The 21,453-nt window shown below is 47.4% G+C and overlaps 3 protein-coding genes across 3 annotated transcripts; all 3 read right to left on the minus strand.

Annotated features, from left to right (window-relative positions):
- Positions 1–4,909: 4,909 nt before the first annotated feature.
- On the minus strand, positions 4,910–6,448 carry LOC117850852 (myb-related protein 340). Its single transcript, XM_034732732.2, has 2 exons — positions 5,703–6,448; positions 4,910–5,606 (listed from the first exon to the last, which is right to left on the minus strand). Exons 1-2 carry the CDS (start codon positions 6,038–6,040, stop codon positions 5,183–5,185), a joined length of 762 nt encoding a protein of 253 aa, XP_034588623.2. The 5' UTR covers positions 6,041–6,448; the 3' UTR covers positions 4,910–5,182.
- A 1,949-nt stretch (positions 6,449–8,397) lies between these two features.
- Positions 8,398–11,621, minus strand: LOC117850371 (uncharacterized). The gene is made up of 6 exons (XM_072292348.1): positions 11,017–11,621; positions 9,950–10,246; positions 9,741–9,872; positions 9,325–9,561; positions 9,172–9,241; positions 8,398–8,435 (listed from the first exon to the last, which is right to left on the minus strand). Exons 1-6 carry the CDS (start codon positions 11,521–11,523, stop codon positions 8,398–8,400), a joined length of 1,281 nt encoding a protein of 426 aa, XP_072148449.1. The 5' UTR covers positions 11,524–11,621.
- Positions 11,622–12,981: 1,360 nt separating this feature from the next.
- Positions 12,982–14,110, minus strand: LOC117846847 (uncharacterized). The gene has a single exon (XM_034727946.2). The coding sequence runs from the start codon at positions 14,108–14,110 to the stop codon at positions 12,983–12,985; it is 1,128 nt and encodes a 375-aa protein (XP_034583837.2). The 3' UTR covers position 12,982.
- Positions 14,111–21,453: the final 7,343 nt, after the last annotated feature.

Below are 21,453 nucleotides of genomic sequence, written 5' to 3' on the forward strand. Positions count from 1 at the left end.
GAATATTGGGGGTAAGATTAGCAGCCTTTTGGAGTTGCTCTAATAAAAGTCGTTGATATTTATGGTGTAGGAAAATACGCACAGCCTACTGCATGTTAATGGATTTTGTTATTTGTATATGCGGTTTCTAATGTTTTTAAAAATGTGATGTCGTGTCCAAGATATATCAAGTTCATGATATAGCTTCCCCGTCAATTAAATCGTGCATCGTGATCATTAGATGCCTTATAAACCCTTCACGTACACATATAATTCAACTATTACTACCCTAAACAATTAAACATGTATCAACAAAATATGTTACATATGTATATTGGAACCATTATTATATTTATTTTAAAAATATTTCACGTTAAGCTGCTACATGGTGTTAAAAGAAGCCACTACGCCACATTCATCGAGAAGGTTTAGAAATTCCCATGTTCATCGAAAGAAAAAGAATATACACCGTTAAATTTTATGAAGATCTAACGGTCCAGACTAGCCTAAATAGTCCATATCGAATATGGCTAATAAATAGGTAAGTTTAGAATTAAAAATAGATTTGGAAATCCATGGAAAATATATGTGCTAAGTCAAGACGTCTTGCGTTATTAGCACTAGCAGAAATGCTCGTGCGTTGCTACGGCTCATTACTTGCTGTCACGTTATTATATGTTTGTTCGTACCATTTTTGAACTTTGAACAAGAATTTTCATTTGCAAGACCTGCGCTGCCGTGGCCATTCTCGACGGGCGGGAGCCTCCTCCTGGAAGTGGAGGAGGAGGAGACGTTCAAAGTCAACCAGTTCGAGTTCGACTACACGTCGGATTCGACTTCGCCTCGGACTACTCCAACGTTCCGCTCAGGGGTCGGACACTCCCGACCCCAGGACTCAGGGTCGGGCGAGGCGGAGCTTCACTTGGGGTCGGGCGAGGCGGAGTTCCACCCTCAAGGGGTCGGGCGCATCCGACCCCGGGACCAAGGGGTCGGGCGCATCCGACCCCGGGACCAAGGGTCGGGCGAGGCGGAGTTCCACCCTCAAGGGGTTGGGCGCATCCGACCCGGGGACCAAGGGTGGAGGGCGAAGGTGGGAAACGGCCGTAGGCCCCGGATCTGGACGGAACGGCGGCGGGATGTCGACGGAGGATGATGGCGTCGATGTCGGAGGATGGGGGGAGGTCGTCGATGGATATGGGGAGGAGGGCGAAGGTGGGAACCGACCACAGGCCCCGGATCCGGACGGAGCGGCGGCGGGAAGTCGACGGAGGATGATGACGTCGATGTCGGAGGATGGCGGGAGGTCGTCGGTGGACATGAGGTGGAGGGCCGGACGGAGCGGCGGCGGCTAGATCCCCAGAGGGAGGGCGGCGGAGGAAGGGGAGGGGAACGAGGGAGCTGGGTGGAGGGCCGGACGGAGCGGCGGCATCTAGATCCCCCGAGGGACGGGACCGGAGCCGGACGGAGTGCGGCGGATCTCGATCCCCCGAGGGAGGGGAGGGGAATGAGGGAGCGGAACTCTTTTCGCTTTAATCCCTCGTTTTCCTATTTTTTTCCACTCGAGCCCCCCTATACTCAGAATTGGACTGCGGGTTGATATCACGAAATGTCAGGGATTTTTTTGAAAAATAGTCCGACGGATGAAAAATTCAGGCAGAAACGTTACTTGCTTTAATAATAGGTAAAGATTAAGGGACGTACCAGTGACAACTATGTGTACAGTATTAGGATTTAATAAGGAAACAATCTGAGATTTTCGGGACAAAAGCCGAACTACAAAAGAAAACAAAAACTGGCACCCTCCATGCAAGTTTGCCTCTTCCCCACGCGAACGTGGACAGCACACGATCGCTAAACATGAGCAGAAACATGCTATTGGGTATACTGCAAGCAGATGTATCGACACTGTACAAGACATGATTTCCGGATGTGAAGAGGATAAATCAAAGCGGTGGTGGCGAGTAGAGACATATGGAGAAGCTATTACTAATGTGAGATTGGTTTGTTCATACTGTTGCCGTTGAGCTCGATTTCGTATGTAGGTGGGATCGAGCTGTAGTGACACGTAGGGACCTAATACTACACTTTGTGGCGACAGAGATAGAATTCAAGCAAAACACAACAAATACAAAGAGAATGGGAGGATCTTGCTGGAATAGAGGCTAAAAGGAAGGCCGAAGAAGTTTGCATTATATGTTCCTTTCCATACCATCTCTTACATCACGAAACCACCACCATACTGTCAGCCATCAATAAGTGTTGAGACTCATCAAATCTAAACGGAATTGTAGTTAGCACCATTTATAACGTCTTCATTTTTTTCTAAAACAAGAGCAAACTACAAGAGTTCAAATCTAATTTAAAATAAATCCTAGCTTCAGATCGAAGGGATTATTTTGATATATTGGATATAGTATAGGAACCACTCTAATTTAAAATTAGCCTTACAGAGAAGGAAAACGTAAGAGATGGAGGATGTGCATCCATCTAATAAAATTTATGAGGAATCAAGGAGAGCATAGGGAAGATGGAAGAAGGCAACACGACAAAGATAATGGCTACACTAGAAGCTGCATGAGGTCCCGCACGATGACGAACGAAGGCACAAGACAGATATATATATATATATATATTATATCATTGGGTAACCATGTGCCACACATGTTGATCAGGAAGTGTGTGTGTGTGTGGGGGGGGGGGGTTGAGAGGGAGGGAGGGGGTGTAAGAGAGAGAGAAGGCACCCAATTAGGCCAATGCTGATGGATCAGTGCGACACCATCTTGCATAGTTGCATGCTCCACATGCATCTTCACTCAGAACATGAAACCGAGGTGATAGGAATACAACAGGCACTTGAAAAATGTTCATGTGTGAAGTAATTAGCATGAAAGACATCACCAGTGATTGTGTTGAAATGTTACGTTGCTAGAGTTGGAGAAAATGCTACAGGAGGATGTGCGAGGTAATGGTGCACATCAGTGAGGTAGAATGAAAGCCCAAAAGAGAAACCAAGGAAGAAATCGATTTTTTTTCTAAGTAAAGAGATGATGGACAACAAATAATCAAATAAGTGTATATCAAATACATATAAACAAATACCAAAGGTCTTAGAAAAACTACTAAAAATCAATATATAGTGAATAGAAAGTTAGATCAACGTGGGATCTCACTTGAATCGCCCCATCTATCCTCCTAAGGAGAAGTTTGTTTGGTTTCAAACTCCGATTCAAATAGGAGGAGTATGCCATGCTAATGTGCCTTGGATGATCCACATCTTCGGGTCAGGCGCTGATGCATTGAACTATCCATGTGGCTGAGAGCCCTCACAGCGCAGGCACAACGACACAATTATCAGGGGCGTGCTTTACAACTAAGCTAATAGTCTGTCACGCGAGCCTCCCTTTGGGAGGCTTGCTACACCAAAAGCGAGAAAAACTCCATACCTTTTAACAACATGGGACATAAAAAAGGGATCCTATCACTATCTTTGTTTCGACCCAATAAAAAAAATCTAAAAATGACATAATTAATATTTATAATAAACTAAATTTAATTTAGATTTAGGATAGGAAAATAAGACTATTTTTTAAAAAAGAAAATATTTCCGGCCTCTGCAACCGCACATAGCCAAGTTTTACAACATTCTTAGCTCAAAAACTGATATAAAAAAGGGAAAAGATGTATGTAGAGAAAAAAAAGGAAAATAAGAGTGTATATCAAATATTAGGAAAGAAAATGGACACTGGCGATTAACAGGAAGATTCTTAAAAGCACATATTTAAGTGTAACATAATCTCTACTTTCAGTGTTTTGCTCTTAATTTTTCTATTTTTCAAACTGAAGTGGACTAATTACGACTCATCAGCTAGGAGTACGTGGAAACATTATCGTAAAAGGTATATGCGACTATGATTGATAAATTATTAAGAAATCTAGAAAGTATTTAGTGATTGGTTGTAAATTAAAGGATGTCTTATCTAAATAATTCTATAAAGATAAAACTAAAAATCTAGCCGCGCTATTTGCGCGGCCAGTTGTGCAGTACTGAAACCATGTGGCTGCGAGTGCCGTCTGCAGGTTAGAGATAACGATGGCAATCATTAGGCACGCAATTAGATCGCTCTGATGTTGGACGATGCAGAAAAGCTCCCACAGTTTGTTCTCCGGTTCCGTAAGCCTGAATAACCCACGCCCCGTGATCCGAGCACTAAATTCTTGCAGGCCGGCAACGATCCCGCGGAGACTCATCGCCCTGCCCGGCCCGGCGGCAGCGGCACCAGTGATTGAACAGGCAAACTGCAAGCCCGGACGCGCCCCTGCCTTCTGCGCGTGCGCGTCCACTTGCCGGTTCCCGGCCGGAAGCCGGATGGAACAGAGACGCTGAACTGAAAGTTCCCATGCCCAACCCCACCACCTATCTCCATCGCCGCTGCCATTTTCATTTGCCAAGCCCAAGACCACCTCTGCTTGCATCATTCAGCTCAGCGGCGAAAGGCGACACAACCGGTTCCCGGCAAGCCGCTTTCGTCCTCTTGGGTTTGCTAGATTTTTTTGCTCGCCCGACCAGCTGCTACCTGCGATACATTTCCATTTCCCGGAGGTGGCAAGGGAGAGACACCGAGCCTGTTACTGGATGTCACCTTGGCTGATCTAAATAGGAACTGTGCCCTGTGACTCTTTGGGTATCTATAGACCAGGAAGGAATGATTTCATCGTCAATCAAACACCACCATCCGTCGAACTGCTAAAGCATGCTAAATTTGCACAGCAATGGCACATGCTCCCATTCAATCCCGGCCAGTTCCAATTCAAAACAGCTTTGGACACGCTTTTTTTATATAAAAAACATCTTGTACGTAAACCAAAAATGGTATATATTCAAGAAAAAAAAAGAGTGCCTACACTGAAGGGTGGAGAGCCAAATGGTAGCAGTTTGGCCATGAAGCATTCCATCTATACATGCATGTTTTTTGTCTTATCATGAGAAGAAAGAGCCAATGTATGCATGCATTGTACTACACCCCAACTATACCATTTCCATGGTAGAGAAGTGAAAGGGCTTGTTTGGCACAACTCAAGATCGAGGACGATCGCCTGACAAATAATTTTGTAACTTTTATTACTACTAATCCGCAAGTATTCGGATAACAGCAAATCCACCTTCTCCACGACGTGCAAATGAACATGTTCCAGAATTATCCATTCAGCTGCTCCCCTGGTACGACTGCATCGTCGTCCAGAGTCGTCGACGATGGCCCAGAAGTTCTCGCCCGACGCGGCCAGGAACTCCGGAACGAAGTCCAAGGCGCCAGCGCCAATGGCTCCTCCATGCACATCGTAGCGAGAGGTAGTCCGCCGCGCTCGATATGTTCGGCTGCTGCTGCCTCACGATGCCGTAGTCCTGCGTGACCCCTGTCCGGCCGGAGTAGTTGCTGCTGCCTTGGTCCTCCGTGATCGCCGGAGTGTCCTTGCAGGCCATGCCACTACATACGCCGGCCACGGTGATGATGGTTTCGATGGCACTGTGCTCCTTGTTCTTGTGCTTCTTCTGCTGTATCTTGGTTCTCCAGAAGTTCTTGACCTCGTTGTCCGTCCGGCCGGGGAGGTGCTTGGCGATCCTAGACCACCTGTGTAGAAATTATCAGCAACCAGTTACTAGCAGTTTATGGATTAGCGTGCTGGAGCACGGGGAAATTTAACTCTGGCCGATCGAATGAGAGTACTTGTTGCCCCATCTGGCCTGCAGCTGGACGATGCGCTCCTGCTCCTCCGCCGTCATGTTGCCGCGCCGCACGTCCGGGCGCAGGTAGTTGAGCCACCGCAGCCGGCAGCTCTTCCCGGTGCGGTTTAGACCGGCGGCGCGAGCGAGGTTGTTCCAGGCGCCCTCGCCGTGGGCAGCTATGTAGTTGACGATGACGTGACGTGCATGAGCCATTGAGCCCGATGTATGATACAGTTCGGCGCGCCTAACTCCAAAAGGCGCTCGATCGCCGAGGTCCCGAAACAGACGTCGAGCCGCGCTCCAGCCTCCAGGAGAGAAAATGCGCCTCTCGACCGTCATCTCTCTCGCTGGCTATATGCGCACGCTTTCGATCTCTCATTTGCAAACCAGGCCAACTTTTCAAGACCCTTTCTTCCTGCAATTCTCAGAGCACGTGTGTGTTCGTGCATGTATGAGGCAAAGGCACGTACGTGGAAGCATCGAGCACGTATATGGCTCTTCAGACTTGCAGTCACGAACAGCTGCCGTGCACACATGAGTACATGACACATCGATCGGTCGATTTTTTCCTTGCAAATTGATGAGCATTACGTTTCCCGTAGTAGCAAGCGTGCATCGTGCAGCCTTCGTCCGGCCGTAGCTGGCATGCCGCCGGTAACATGAGGCGAGAGGAGCACGAGCACGTCGACCTCAGGAGGCTTGGAAGTGCGTCCAAGTCATCCCCAACTCCAGGCATCTCAGAATGAAATCTTCACCGTCGCGTCGACCTCGACATTTTTTTTAAAAGGAACGGCAAAAGGTTTGCCGTAATTTTTATTAGAAAAAGAAAAATAGAAAAAGAGATACAACATCACAAGAGTTACACCTTGAAGGGGACAAGCTGTGGAACCCACCCACCGCAGCCCCCTCAACAACAGCAACCAAAACACTACTGAAACGGTAATGCTACTCGGGGCAGGTTTCAACAGACACTAATCTTGCGAAGATGAATTCAGGGCTCCTGTGTTTCCTTTCAGACGCATGGCTGAGTTAAACTGTTGGACGTCCTCTTTGATCAAGTATGCATCCTCTATCACTCCTTCGGTCTCATGTCTGATTATACGCGTTCTTTCCGAATATTCCACCAGAAATGGACGATCAGTCCGACAAATAATGCCGTTTTATCCTCCTTTGCTATCCGACGGAACCTGGCCTCGTTCCGGTGCCGCGTCTCCCGCGCCGCTTGAGAAAGGCGGTCACTTGGGCGTTCGATCTCCAGGATCGCGGCCGAGGATCTCCGAGGTCGGATGCAATACCATGCTGCTCATGATGCTTAACGAAGTTCTTTAACCCTAAAATTAACACCGTGTTACACCCAGCCCTCCCAATTCTGGGTGTCAACGTATCTCACCTCAGATGATAACCCGATGCCTACACAGCCGGCAGTGCTATCCTTTCCATCCTTTTGTGCCAACACCAACTATAAGCATCTTGCTCAGCACAGCACAGCACCACACTACCCGATCCGAAATCGGAAGCACCGAACTGAAGTGTTCGTGAGGGAGACGGACAGACGGTCTCCCGGAGACCCGATATCAGTTCACCAATTTCATCATCTTGGCGATGGATACCCTTCAGCGCGTCTAGGACAAAGCAACATAGCAAGGGTTATTACTCAATCTAATCGGAGCTGAGACAATTTGGATCCGAACATATACACCGACGATGCGGATAACAAACATTCAGAAGTCTGAACTGTTTCAGATCCGGTGCACAGACTGGTTATGGTTCACATGGGCAGACCCAACCAAACCGTGCACATGTACCCAGCGGAAGCATGACAATTTATTTTTTACTCCCTCCGTCCTGAATTGTAGGTCGTTTTAGCTTTTTTACTATATACGTATTATTATGCATCTAGACATAGGGTATATCTAAGTGCACAATAAATTCTATAAATAAAAAAAAATCCAAAACGACCTATAATTTGGGACAGACGGAGGAAGTAGTTTGCTTTCTCAGTAGCGTGATCCATTCATTTAGGTGCTGACACGACACACACTGTTGTAATCTGGTATTATGTAATCCAAGTTTAAGAGACCTGTATTTGCAATCAATTACGCAGCAGCCTTATGGTGTCTTACAGGTGGACACATTAGATGCTCTTCACTCAGGCCACTATATATGTAGACCAGAGCAAGCAACATGTGCCATTCTCTTGGAATGAATACTGCAAGATGAACAGATTGCAGAGTAATGCACACCCTCAGTATGACCTGATAAAGTATACCGTTTTTCTCATGCAAATTCAGTGCGCTTGGCTAAAGTAAGAATCCAAGACGATCTACATACAGCGACTGTTTCACGGATCTCTTTGCACAAAATTCACAAGTACACAAGTACCCTGAGCATATGAGCTGTGTAACCTGTGTTACACGTATGAGTTTCCATTTCCACTGCCTACCACGATCTACCAACTATTTCACTGACCTCTCACAGAAAGTACTGTACAAAAATGCTATGAGCTCTACTTCCGCAAACATTGACTTCCATAGTTCCATGTACAAGCAGTGGTATCTGTTCCAACAACTGAGAAGAAGATGCAACCGATGTCTGGGTACTAAATCATCCAAGCAATCTTTCTTTCCACAACGCACTAGTAATCTGAAGATATGAATTGTGGCCCAGTTGCTCGAACTCTTCCCATGTCCCTCTCTCTATGGTGAATCAGCATCATTGTGAACCAACTCAAAAGCTGAAATTGCAACGGACAGGTGAAAACAAAACAATTGGTCAGTTAAAAATCATGTTATGGGTCATGCAACTTTTGTACCAGTCCAATAATATAGAAAACTTGACGAAAACAATGCAGTAGAAAGGATGCACCAATGTCTGACGATGGAAACACATGAAATTTATGAAGAGCATGTTTTTCGATTTCTGAACTGAGGATCAGATTATACTATCATGACTGAATTTTCTGATAAACTGGTGATTGAGGAAATAAATGAATCCGTTAATATCTATAGCTAATTCATTTTTTATCATCTGTAAACCCATTGCTATATCCCTCGAGGCACTGTAAACTACACACCTGAAATTATTTCCATTTCCATTTACTGCTTCTTGTGTACAACATGTTTCAATTCTCCTAACCAGCAAAGTTACTATTTCTTCGAGCACAAGTCAGTGCACTTGACTTGAAAAGTTCAGTTTATATTGTCATGACTGAGATACTATGTTCTACTTAAAATCTATAAAATAGCAAAAAAAAAATTATCTCTCACATAAGTCAAAACTAAAGAAGTGCTGCTACACATGATCTATGGCATACAGTAAGTTACAGTTTCTACTCTCAGCAGTATTAAAAAACTATCAACTGATACCTTTCAACTGCAAGAGCCTAGGTACGAGTCGGTGCTGGTATTGCCAATCTAGGGAGCACTCCAGAGTGCAGTATTTCTTGCTACCATCAACCAAACGCATTTTACAATGCTGGCACCGGACAGATATGCGATCTTGGATTAGAAGTTCTACAGTCTCTGCATCTCCAACAGACCGCTGTAACAGAGAGCAAGATGGTTAAGGCATCAGCAAGATACATTACATTAAGAGATATGAGCAATATGAAACACACAACTTACAATTTTAATATCGTGCCATTCATCAGGTAATTGGTGCCTAGCAGAGACCTGGACACGGGGTCGGTGACCCGAATCTGATATAATGTGAATCCACTTATGTGTTGCGTGCCCATTATCTTCATGGAAGTTGAAAGCTATCTCACAGACAAGGCAAAAGGCACTTGCACTGCTTTCAAAATCAATTTCAAGAATCTTTTCCGCTAACTGCATCGCAGCAGCGCCACCAGCATTTTCCACCTTGCAAATATATAAATAGCAATCAACTTGCATTTATAAGAAAACTAGGCGTGAATTGGACAAAAAACTAACTAAACATTTCAAAGTGCAAAAATGGTAGGTTCCACCTCGCAAATATGAATAGCGAACAGCTAGCATCATTTACAGGAAAATTAGGCGTGAAGTGAATAATAACTTACAAAGCATTTCAGTGAGCAAAAGTGGTAGGGGGCTTTGTAAAGTTCCTGACCAGCAGGTTCCAATAAATCATTGCACACAGTGCATCTAGTTCCTTCAGGTTTGTGCAAGAGAATGAATCCGAAGAAATCACTCTGCAAATTCGAATATCAGGTAAGGAAAAGATACGGAAGTGAGATGGCACAAAAATTCATACATTCATACGGTATACCTGGATTCCCTGGAAGATACCAGCCCAGGGCTCCTTGCCTGTGACATATGCTGCCGGCATTTTTTCCAGGTGATCGATCAAAATTGTCCTTCTACGATGCAGGCTATGCTCTTCAGCACCTAATTGATGACACACTAAACAATAGCTGTTGGGTATGTTCATTTCAGTTTTAGATGCATTCAGTAACTTCCTTAGGTAGACGGCACAGGAGATACAGACTGGCTGGCCATCTGAGGTAGCCTTCTCATAACATTTGCAATACCATGGGGTCTTGATGAGAGCACCCTGTTCAATTGCCTGCGAGATAGTACAAGTAATTGAATGAACACATCTAAATACCTATGACAATGGTATCTCCAGATCCAGGCAACCATTCTAAATTGTCATCTAGTAAGAAATACCAAAGACTAACAAGTAACAACTATGAGAAATTGCTCAAATCTAATATGCGTCATAAGAAATCTCACACAAAAACCGCATGCTTACAAAGCACCATGATATGGCGCAGACTAACCATTGAACACACAGACATTCATAAGGCACGCGCTCTCGTGGGCCACCGGCCACTGGAGCTCACTCTCAAGCAGCCAACCCAGGTTCAAGACCTTGTGTTCTTGTTAATTAAAAGCGGGGGCAGTCTGCCCCTTCCGTCTCGTTTTTTTGTCCAGAATAGTGAAGGAATTTCGATTAACTTTGTACAGAACCAGAAGTCTAAATAAACTTGATCAAGATCAAGAACTACTCCTAAAGTTAATCAAATGCATTGGTGCATCAAACCAAAAACTACTGTTCCCGAGAAGTGCACCATTCATAACTAAAAAATTTATAGCAAAAGAAGTAGAAATTTTGGCACATTTCTACAAGATTCCATAATCGTCAACTTAACAGGCAGAATTCAGAAATTAACCTCCACAAGAACAGAGGAAGAGCATCTCCACCAGAAGTCTGACAGAATGCCAAGAAACGAAATCACAAGATCAAATTGATTGGTTCCATAGCCCTGCCAACCCCCACCCCCACCCCAAATCCATTGCGAGATTGAGAGGGCCAAGACGTCCAGAGCTCACCTTAGAAGGACCTGGAAGGACTTGGGGCCTCGGCCTGGGCGGGATGGCCTCAGCGACCACCCAATGCATCATCGGCGGGCTCTGGTCGTCGTAGTCCAGTGCCGCGACTCCAGGCCACCGGCTGGCAATCGCGGTGAGGACGCTGTTGGAGACGTGGCGCATAAGGACGTCTTCCCCGCCCTCTGTGGCCCTAAAGATCTCCCAGAGGGTGAAGGCGTCCACAACCTCCGTCGATTCGCAGGGTCTCACGTGGACGAAGCGGTTGCGGAGGTCGTGCTGGGACCGCTTGAACTTGGCGGCGAGGTACCGCCCGTTGACGGCGCTGTGGAGGCGTACGTAGGTGGTGCCGTCATGCTCGTGGCAGTGCGCCACCCACTCGGTGCTCAGAAGTGCACGGCTCCACCTCCCGCGGAGGGAGACACTAGTCCCGTCCTTGTCCAGGTGGAGGTACTGGTTGGTGGCGCGGTTCCGCAGCCGCAGGTGCATTCCCTCGGGGAAGGCCTCCATGGCGGATTGGTGGCCGCGTTCGCGGTTCTTGGTGCTCCCCTGCGGTACGGTAACGAGAGAACAGAGAGCAGGTTCGGTTCGTTGAGACGGTTACCTTTGGAGCCGAGGCGGGGGGGGGGGGGGGGGGGGGGGGGGGGGGGGGGAGGGAAAGCTCATCATGTGCCACCTTCCAGGTCGGTCAATTTTCAGGGCCCGCTAGAGCCAGCAGTTTATGGGCCAGGCCGAGATTAGGGCCCGTGGGCTGTGGGCCCTTTCTTGCACACCGCCGTGCCCGAAACCACGCTGCTCCACCGGCTCCCAGCACCGGGGCGCCGCGGCTCCATGCGGGCACCCTCCAACCCCACCCAGCCTCCCCCCGTCGCCGCGCCCACAATCTCCAGTCCGTCGCCGCGCCCACAATCTCCAACCCTCCATCGACCGCATCGTCCACCACCTCCGAGGCTCTGACGACGATGAGCCCTCCGCTTCCATGGCCACCACTCCGCCCAGCCACCGAGCGCCTCGGTGACCTGCTCAACCACAGCTGGGGGCGGCCCGACCTCCCAATCGCCGCTCGGGAGACAGCGGCGCGGAGGGAAGAGGATGGGGCCAAGATCGAGGAGGTTGGAGCCTTGAAGGAGGGAGGCCGCGGAGGCTTTGCTTGGCGAGTTAGCGTGCAACGACTGTTGTTGGCGGCGGGCGGCGTGGACTGGAAAGGAGTGGGGCAATGTGCCACGGCCCACGGTGTCACTGCGATAAAAAAGGAATTTCTTTGGAAATAAATAAAAAGGGAGCCCGCGGCCCATGGTACACGCGGTACAAGCGGTAGCGGGTAGCCGCAGGCCGTCGCGCCCGCGCGTGGCGGCGGCCGCCGCCGCTAGCCGGCCGCCTGCCGAGGAGACCCGCACCGCCGCTGCCGCGGGCGGCCGCCCGCCAGGGGGCCCGACCCCACGCCGTCCTCGCAGGCAGTTTTGCGAGGTGAGAAAGGGGGAAGAGGGGGAGGAGGAGGTGGAGATCCTCGCTGCCGCCGTCCTTCCGGCAGCCCGCTCGGGCAGCGGCGAGGCGGGGTAGGGGGTGGGGCGCGGCCGGTGGCGGCACCGGATGGAGAGCTGCCCGTGTTGCCCGCCTGGGAGCGACGCGGGGGCTGGCTTTCTGGTTGGAATGTGTTATACAAGTTTGGTATCATTAGATTTGTATTCGACAACACTTTCATACGATGTGAACTTCATAAACACCATCATTATTATCGCATATGAGATATTAATGGTCAAATTATGACGTTGGAGACCGCAAAGGGTCAAACCACGATGACTTTACATGAGAATTCTCAAACAACAACGAAGTATATCATATATTCATATGCTAGAATGCGGATTACATAGCTTCAGCATGGAAAAACCAAGCCGGACGTCCCTGGCACTCCGTTTTCTTTTCCATGGATTCCCAGGAGACCTGCACCTGCTCCTGGCACACCGTTTTATTACCTTGTGTCTGCATGGCCGCAATCTTTGGCGACATAGGTGTGATCATCCCATTTCTCATGTTGAACACACCGCAATCGCGAAAAAGGATCTTTATCGTAATATCCCCAATCATAGTCAGACAGGAAGTAGATACAATCCTCCTGAGCCCCACATTCAGAAGCAAGGAGAGACTTAGAGTGTGTGCCAACAAAGAGTGCTTGTCCTCCCAAAGTATTGTCAGGTCTCCATTGACCACAAGGATTAGTTAAGTCTGCTTCGAAGACGTCAAATGAAACGGTACAAGGCCGTCTGGATCTTTCACAACCTCGCACAGTGGACGGGACTCTAGTCAGTCGCCTTATTTGCAACAACCTACCACCAGATTCAGCAAGATATCTCCAACATGTATAGTTATAGCTCTTACTCTTAGGAAAGGATTGCGACTCATTACTGATGCAGCCAGCTATGCGTTTCATAGATTGGATTCTGGGCTGACCTTCGTCGCTCGAATCAATATCAAGGACGAAGAGTTTATTGCTCCGCGAGATCGCGTACAGCTTCCCGTCGAAGAACGCAACGTCGGTTATGCTCTCACGAGGCACCCAAAATGATGTAGTAGTAGTCGCGGCCTGCCCAACAGAGATTGTACTATCACCATCGGATGAGAAGAGTACAGCGAAAAGGGAATCCGGTGATAGGTGCCCGGACGACGGCAGCACCAGCTTAAAGAGCGCCGTCATAACCCGTCTTCGCACGCGGGCAAAAGAGTCTATCCGGGGAAGCTGCACAACATCCTTGGAGAAAGGGTTCACGAGTGAGCAGATGCCATCGATCTTGTGCTGGAGGAAGAGCCAGTTGCCCACGGAGCCATGGCAGTGATGGTCACAATCTGCTACTACAGGCGGCGGCATACGGTGAATTTCACCGGCCGGAAGGCTGACAAAGGTCGCATCGTGGAGGGCTACCCACGGGAGCGGAGGGGGCAGCAGGGGCTCCTCCAGCCGGGCAACGCGGCGCCACCAGTGGCAGACTGCACGAAGCCGGACACGATCGGCTAGGGAGGGTAGCCTTCTGAGGACAAGGCCCAGAAGTTCTGGCTGGAGGTCTGCCCATGGCGCGGATCGTTTGGCCCTGCTGGCTGTCATCATTGACTGCAAGACGACTAAGATGAACGAGTCGGGTTGGAGACGGCCGGCGTGTTGGAGGGCAAGGGCCGGGGAGGAAGTTATTTATAACCGTTGATACGACGGGGGACTCGAGTCCGACGCTGAAGGAGAACAATGAAAGCATTTACATAAGAACCGGCCTTCTCCGACTGTAACGCTGTATGAGTACGACTCGGTTTGCTTGCTCGCTATTTGCAATCGGATCCGGCTTCGATACAGCTTGACCGAGATGCTTTATGCGGTGGAAGTGGAACAACACGAGTCCACGAGCGTGTGATCCTGCTTCCTGCAGGCTGCAGCCGCATATATAGTATCGGTCAGCCTAGTTGTAATCTGATTCTTAAATTCTGGAAATATTTAACTATTCGTAAGGTAGCTAAACAAACAAAGCAATAAAATTGCCATTTTCATGACGGGGCGAGCCACCTCCTCGTGCTCATCGTCCATGGAAAATGACCACGCTGCCCTTGCTATCTTCTTCCTCTCTGATTTTCTCCCATTGCCCTTCCATTGCTCCTCCTCGGACGAGGACAAGGACGCCGGCAGCATTGGCGCCCTCCCGTGGCCGCCCCCCTCGATATCCTTCCTCCTCCTCACCGCGGGGCCGCCGTCCTGCGGGGCCTGCCAGCGCGGGACGGACGACGTGCGCGGGCCGCGCGGCTGCGGAGCGTCGTTCTTGGCCGGCTGTCGTTTAGCAATGCTAATAAGAGATTGACCCCAAAACGCAATTTGAACATGCATGACATCGCGGTCCTGCAGTCAAATCGAAGTGGTAATTAATAATCATCATCAACTGTGTCAACTGGAAAGCAACAGGACGGAGTCCAATCTGCCGCACAAGCCTTACTTCTTTGTAGTACTCCCAACAGAGCTTGCTATTTGATTCTTAACCCTCGAATAACATCCACGGTCAATTGGATTGCGCGGGCGCATCAAAACTAGATGGGGAATAAAAATTAAAGAAAGAATTCTTTCAAAAAAAAATTAAAGAAACAAAGTCCAGGCAGCCGGCCCACCCAAACGGCATGACCGGCGGGCGTGGCTCCTGTCTGGCAGCGACGCGGCGATCTGCTTGTCCTCCGCCACCGCTCCTGGTGCTAGTGTTTTTGGGTGGGATTGATTGACCGAGTTGCAGTGACAACGAAGAGGATGACGAGAGGTTGAAGATAAAACTTACAGGTGGGTCCCACGTGTCAATGGTAGGAGAGGGGGGATGAGATGGCTAACCTGATGAGGGCAGGGCTGCGTGGTCATTTTTCATGGATGATCCGTGGTATGAGGAGGTGGCTTGCCACGCCAGCAAAAGTGGTAATTTATTGCTTCGTTTGTTCAGTGATAGCAAATATGTACTCCCTCCGTATAGGAAAAGAAAGTCGTTTTGGACAAGATTTGGTCAAACATTGGGAATATAAATCATGAATAACTTTTAAGTTGTTGAGTTTGGAAATGTGAAAGCCATATAAATAGATTTTTTTTGAAAAATACTTTTATAAAAATATACATATATCACTTTTGGATAAATATTTTTATAAAAACAAGGAGTCAAAGTAATGCTTTGGAGATCGTGTCGCTGTCCAAAACAACTTTCTTTTCCTATACGGAGGGAGTAAGTGCATTCGTAAGGATAGCAAATAGTTAAGGCCCCGTTTTCTTCCACTGACTTATTTTTAGCACCCATCACATCGAATGTTTAGATACTAATTAGGAGTATTAAACGTAGACTATTTACAAAACCCATTACATAAGACGAATCTAAACGGCGAGACGAATCTATTAAGCCTAATTAGTCCATGATTTGACAATGTGTTGCTACAGTAAATATTTGCTAATGTTGGATTAATTAGGCTTAATAGATTCGTCTCGCCGTTTAGATTCATCTTATGTAATGGGTTTTGTAAATAGTCTACGTTTAATACTCCTAATTAGTATCTAAACATTCGATGTGACACGTGCTAAAAATAAGTCAGTGGAAGAAAACGCCCCCTTAGTTCCCAATTTGGGAGTAGCAAAATTGGCATTTTATCATAAATGCGCAACTGTAGCGTTTCGTTTGTATTTGTGAATTATTATCCAAATATTGACTAATTAGGCTCAAAAGATTCATCTCGCAAAGTACAACAAAACTGTGCAATTAGTTTTTAATTTCATCTACATTTAGTACTTCATGCATATACCGCAAGTTTGATGTGATGGGGAATCTTCTTTTTGCATAGTGTCAAAGTTGGGAGTTTAGAGGAAACTAATCATGGCCTAGCTACACTAGATCCCTGCAGGCTGCTCGACGGTCGGCCTGCTGCAGTCTCGATGTATGTTTTTTTTAAAAGGAAATGTTTCCTACTTCTGGCAACCACGTGTAGTCAAATTTTACAACATTCTCAGCTTAAAAGTTGATGAAAAAAAGAAAAATATATGCATATTAAAGGGAATAAATCAAAAGCAGAGTTTATTTTTTTCTCCATTCATTCCTGGTGAAGATATCCAAAGTGACAATCTCCAACGCTTTGCTTGCTGAATAGATAGTTTCCCTTGATTTCTCACATTGCAATAGAGACCAAAATCGCAATCAATATACTCCCGACGAAATTATTACGCGTACACCAAATAGCCCACATAAGAGCTGCGACCCCACGAAAATTAGTAATTTTTCTTTCTTTCTTATGCCCGTTAACTAGTTTTGAAGCATATGAGATACTGATTTAGGTGGAGTTAATTTAGTAGCTATATGAACAATCCTCCAAATAGTTTTAGCATGCTGACAGTCAAAAAAGAGATGTTTGATTGTTTCATGACAATTACATAAATAATATTTTTGACTCCCAGACCATCGTCGCTTTGCTAAATTGTCCTTTGTTAAAATCACATATCGCTGGAGGTACCAAAAGAAAATCTTGATTTTTAGCGGAATCTTCAGCTTCCATATGAATTTATTGATGAAGGGGTACCCTGGTTTAAAAGATATTGATTCATAGATCATACCGTAAAATAGCCGTGACTACATAGGTCCTAGGTAAAAATGTCCCTCCCATTAGAAAGCCGATAAATAGCAATTTTAGCTACTAAGTTACGCCAAGTTACTAGTTTATCCCCAACTAATGCTCTTGGAAAAGAGATATTTAACGGCATTTGATTTATCACATTTGCCACTATTTCATGGGATTATGGATAATATTATACAATCCAGAAAATTGTTCTCTCAAAGGTTTAGAGCTCACCCAAGTGTCCTCCCAAAATCTGTTTTGTGACCCTTCTTTTATCTTGAAGGTCCCACCTTCCAGAAAATCTTCCCTGACTTTTAACAGACCTTTCCAAAAATGTGAGTCTCTTAGTTTGATTTGAACATTAGACAAACACTTTGAACCTAGATATTATTCTTAAGTAAGGTCCGCCAATTGCCGTCTTCGTTAAGTAATTTAAACAACCATTTGCTGAAAAGGTATTTATTTTTAATCCAGAGGTTTGTTATTCCCAAACCGCCTTAATCTTTGGGGCGACACAAGATATTCCATTTGGCTAGCCGGTATTTTTGTTTATCATTATTACCTTGCTAGAAGAATCTAGATCGATAAAAGTCCAATCTTTTAAGGACACCTTTAGGGATTTCAAAGAACGACATCGTGAATATGGGAAGGCTAATTAGAACTGAATTCAATAAAGTCAGCTGTCCGCCGTAAGATAAGTGTTTGACTTTCCAAGTACTTAGTTTGTTCTTAAATCTGTCCTCGATTACACTCCAATTTGCACTACAAAGTTTATGGTGGTGCATCAGGATACCTAAGTACCTGAAAGGGTATGGCCCTAGGGCACAGGCAAAACAAATCAGTATATTCTTGCTCATACTAATTAGCCTCTTCGTAACAAAAGTTCTAACTCTTATGGAAGTTAATTTTTAGTCCTGATAATTGTTCGAAGACACAGAGCAGTAGCTTCATATTTTTAGCCTGCTCCAAATCATCATATTGTAAAATAGACAATCCATCTTCCACAAGGTAAGGTATCACAATATTAATTTGTCCATCCTCCTTTGCCCTACTGATTAAAATAGAGAGCATGTCTGCCACAATGTTAAAAAGGATGGGCGACATGGGGTCTCCTTGTTTGAGGCCTTTTTTTGGAAGTAGTATCCAATGTCATCATTAATTTTGATGCGGACACTTCCTCCTGTAATAAAATTTTGAATCCATGTACGCCACCGCCGGCAGAACCCCTTTATTTAGAGTGTATGTGGTAGAAATGACCATTTTACCTTATCATAGGCCTTTTCAAAGTCAATTTTGAGAATCAATCCATTAAGTTTTTTTGGTGTGAAGTTCATGAATAGTTTTGTGCAATATCACTACTGTGATGACCGACCCCAAATCTCTCGAGTTAATCTTAATCCGAGTCCCTAATCCTCTATCTCAGCTTTTCCCGAGTACAAGTGCTCAACCTCCAGTCCGGTCCCGACCCCTGAGATCCGACCCCTCTTTACCGTTTCCCCAGTTTTGACCCTGCCGACCCCAAAAGCCACACCGCCGGATCTTCTAAGTCTTCCCACAACGCCTCCCTTCAATCTGAGCAGTGGACCAGCCGAGACTGACCGGTGGACTCACAAAATCTTTCCCCCAGATCTCCCGCGACAGACGCACTCGAGTAGCTGCCCGCCTCAGAGTTTCTCCGCTGCGTGGCTCGTTTCTTCCGACACCCGCTGCTCCGCCTTGTCGCTGGCCGCGACCGGATGGATATCCGCGCCCCTTCCCCAATCACAGCGGAAGCCCTCTGCAACCCTTTCTGCAGCACCTCGCTGCCCGCGCCCATCATCACCCCGCCGGACCCCCTCCCCCCGGCTACGAAGCCCGATGCCTCCCGCCTTTTCCACTGCCCCTCCACAGTGGCGCCGTCCGGACTGCGCTACGCGTCGATTCCTCCGTCGCCAATCCAGACCCCGGCCGCGACAGTCCCTTTCCCGCCTTGTCAGAGCAGCGCCCCGACAGTCTGTTGCTTCGCGCTCGCCCACGCGACCGCAGCCCGCCTGTCTTCTCACCTGTGCGCCCTCGCTTCTAGCGCCGTTCCCCCGGTCACTTCCATCAGATCCACCGCACGACGACGCCCGCCTCCGCCAAATCTCAACCACCGGCAAAACCTGATGAGGACACCACGAGTACATCTACACCAGCAGCACCTCAGGCGCCTCCAGTTGCTCCTCCACCTCAGGCGCCTACAGTTGCTCATCCAGTTGGGCCAATCACTCGAGCCCGTGCGAGAGAATTAAACTTCATCATGCTGTTAAGGAACGAAGGCCCATCGGAATAAGAAGATGGCCCAACAGGGCAGCCCAGGTGGGGCGCCTAGGGTTGGGCGCCGTGACCCCTTCGGACTCCAGGGGCTGCGCCCCCTTTATTTAGTCTGAGTCCTTGTTGTTTACGACTTGAGTTTTGTTTTACATCTAGCTTTAGCTACTCTTGAATACGCGCAAATACGCGCTGTCCTTGTTGATTCAGAACTCCACCTTCGAGTGATATTTAGATTGCTCGCCTCTTTTTCTTGTTCGTTGTTCGATTGCGGACAGGAATCGATCTTCGTGATCAGGCTGATCTCGCACCGGCGAGGTTGGTAACCATCGGGTGTTGGTTCAGCGATTGCATTGGCGCTTCGGGTTCGCTCGTCGTAGTCGGATCGTGAGAGTCTACTTCCACCAAGTCGAATTTATCTCCACTCACCGAAAGATCGGGCACTCCGACTCTATCAAGTGGTATCAGCTTTCCAGGTTGATCGGTGAGTTTTACCGAGTGTTTTTCCCTTCCTACAGTCCACAAAAACCAAAAGAAATTTTTTTCAGGTTAGATCCTTGTCCCAGCAACCGTTTAGCCTCGCACATTCTTTCAATAAGTGTCTTTGTTGAATTTGTGTGCCTACTCGTTCAATTGTTGCTGGTTACTTGTGTTTAATCTCTTGTTTCTCGTTTTTCCTCTAACCCTAGTTTTCGCCGCCGCCGCCGTTCCGCTGCTCGCCAACCCTACCACGCCACGCCCACCGCCCCCCTTCGCGACAACCGCACCGCGCCATCCCACCCCTCCGATCGCCCCCTCCCCTATCCAAAAAAAAAGAAAGATAGAAAGCAATCAGAAAAAAAAGGAGAGTGCAAAAAAAAAAGGAAAGAAGCAAAAACAAAAAAAAATAGTCCAACAGGGAGAAGGAAGGTGATCCGGTTTTGTTTCGGTGGAAACTCCTTGAGCGCGCCGTGAACCCCCCTGGGTCACGACCCTCCGGGGCAACTCGGTAACCCCCCCCCCCCCACGCATACCACGCCCTTCCCCACGCATCCCGTGCCAGCTTGTCATATCCATATCCCTCTTTCTTTTTTTTTACCGGAATACCCCTGTACTTTCGGAAAAAATGTGTGCCGCAATTTGATATTTGAGATCCTCTGTGTTCATATTATCAGTTTTGGGGCACCCTCTGTGAAAAAAAAATAGAAATAAAAAAAGAGAGGTGCGCCCTCTCCACCTTTGCCTCTGTTCTTTCGATTTCCCCTGTTACCAGCAACTCTTGTTACGTGTTTGGCACTATATTTCAACTTTGCATTATTGTTTGATTGTGCTAATCCTTCATTTGAGTGCAGCCTTCCCAGAACTCCACATAGCTCTACGACGAGCATATTTTGTTTCTCCAGGCAATCGCTCCTCCAATCTTTCGCGAGTTCCACCGGTTGGTTGCAGTTCGCCCCTGTGTGCGTGGTAAGAACGGATAAGAATTTGATAACAGCACTAGTGTGAGCGTCCTGTGAGCCGTTACACCCCTGTTTTGTCGTCGCTTTTGTTCTTGTATTTGCGCTAACCATGGCAGATGATGTCGACACGGGGGCTAACCAGCTGCAGGGCATACGGGCACAAGTTGAAGGGCTTGTCACCGACATTCAGACGATTCATGAACGGCTGGACTCGACGATCTCCTCGACGACCGAGCGGTGTGATCAGCTCGACCTTGCACAGACGGCCGCTAAGGCCACACTCGACTCAGTTGTGGCAAGATTCGATGCACTGCACACAACAGTCGCAGAGTTACAGCAGGGTTATGGTGGTGACTCGGACCAGGACGATGGCGACCGCCGAGGCCGTGCCCGCCGCGTGCCACGCCGTCCCAGTGGTAATGATTCCTTTTCCAAGATTAAATTTAAGATTCCACCTTTTAATGGCAAATATGATCCTGCTGCATATCTTGATTGGGAATTAGAAGTTGAACAGAAATTTTCATGCCATGATATTCTTGCTAATTCTCAAGTTAAAGCTGCTATTAGTGAATTTACTGATTTTGCTTTAATTTGGTGGCGTGAATATAAACACAAA

This window comes from Setaria viridis, chromosome 3 (assembly GCF_005286985.2).
Source record: "Setaria viridis chromosome 3, Setaria_viridis_v4.0, whole genome shotgun sequence".
NCBI classification, from domain to species: Eukaryota; Viridiplantae; Streptophyta; class Magnoliopsida; order Poales; family Poaceae; genus Setaria; species Setaria viridis.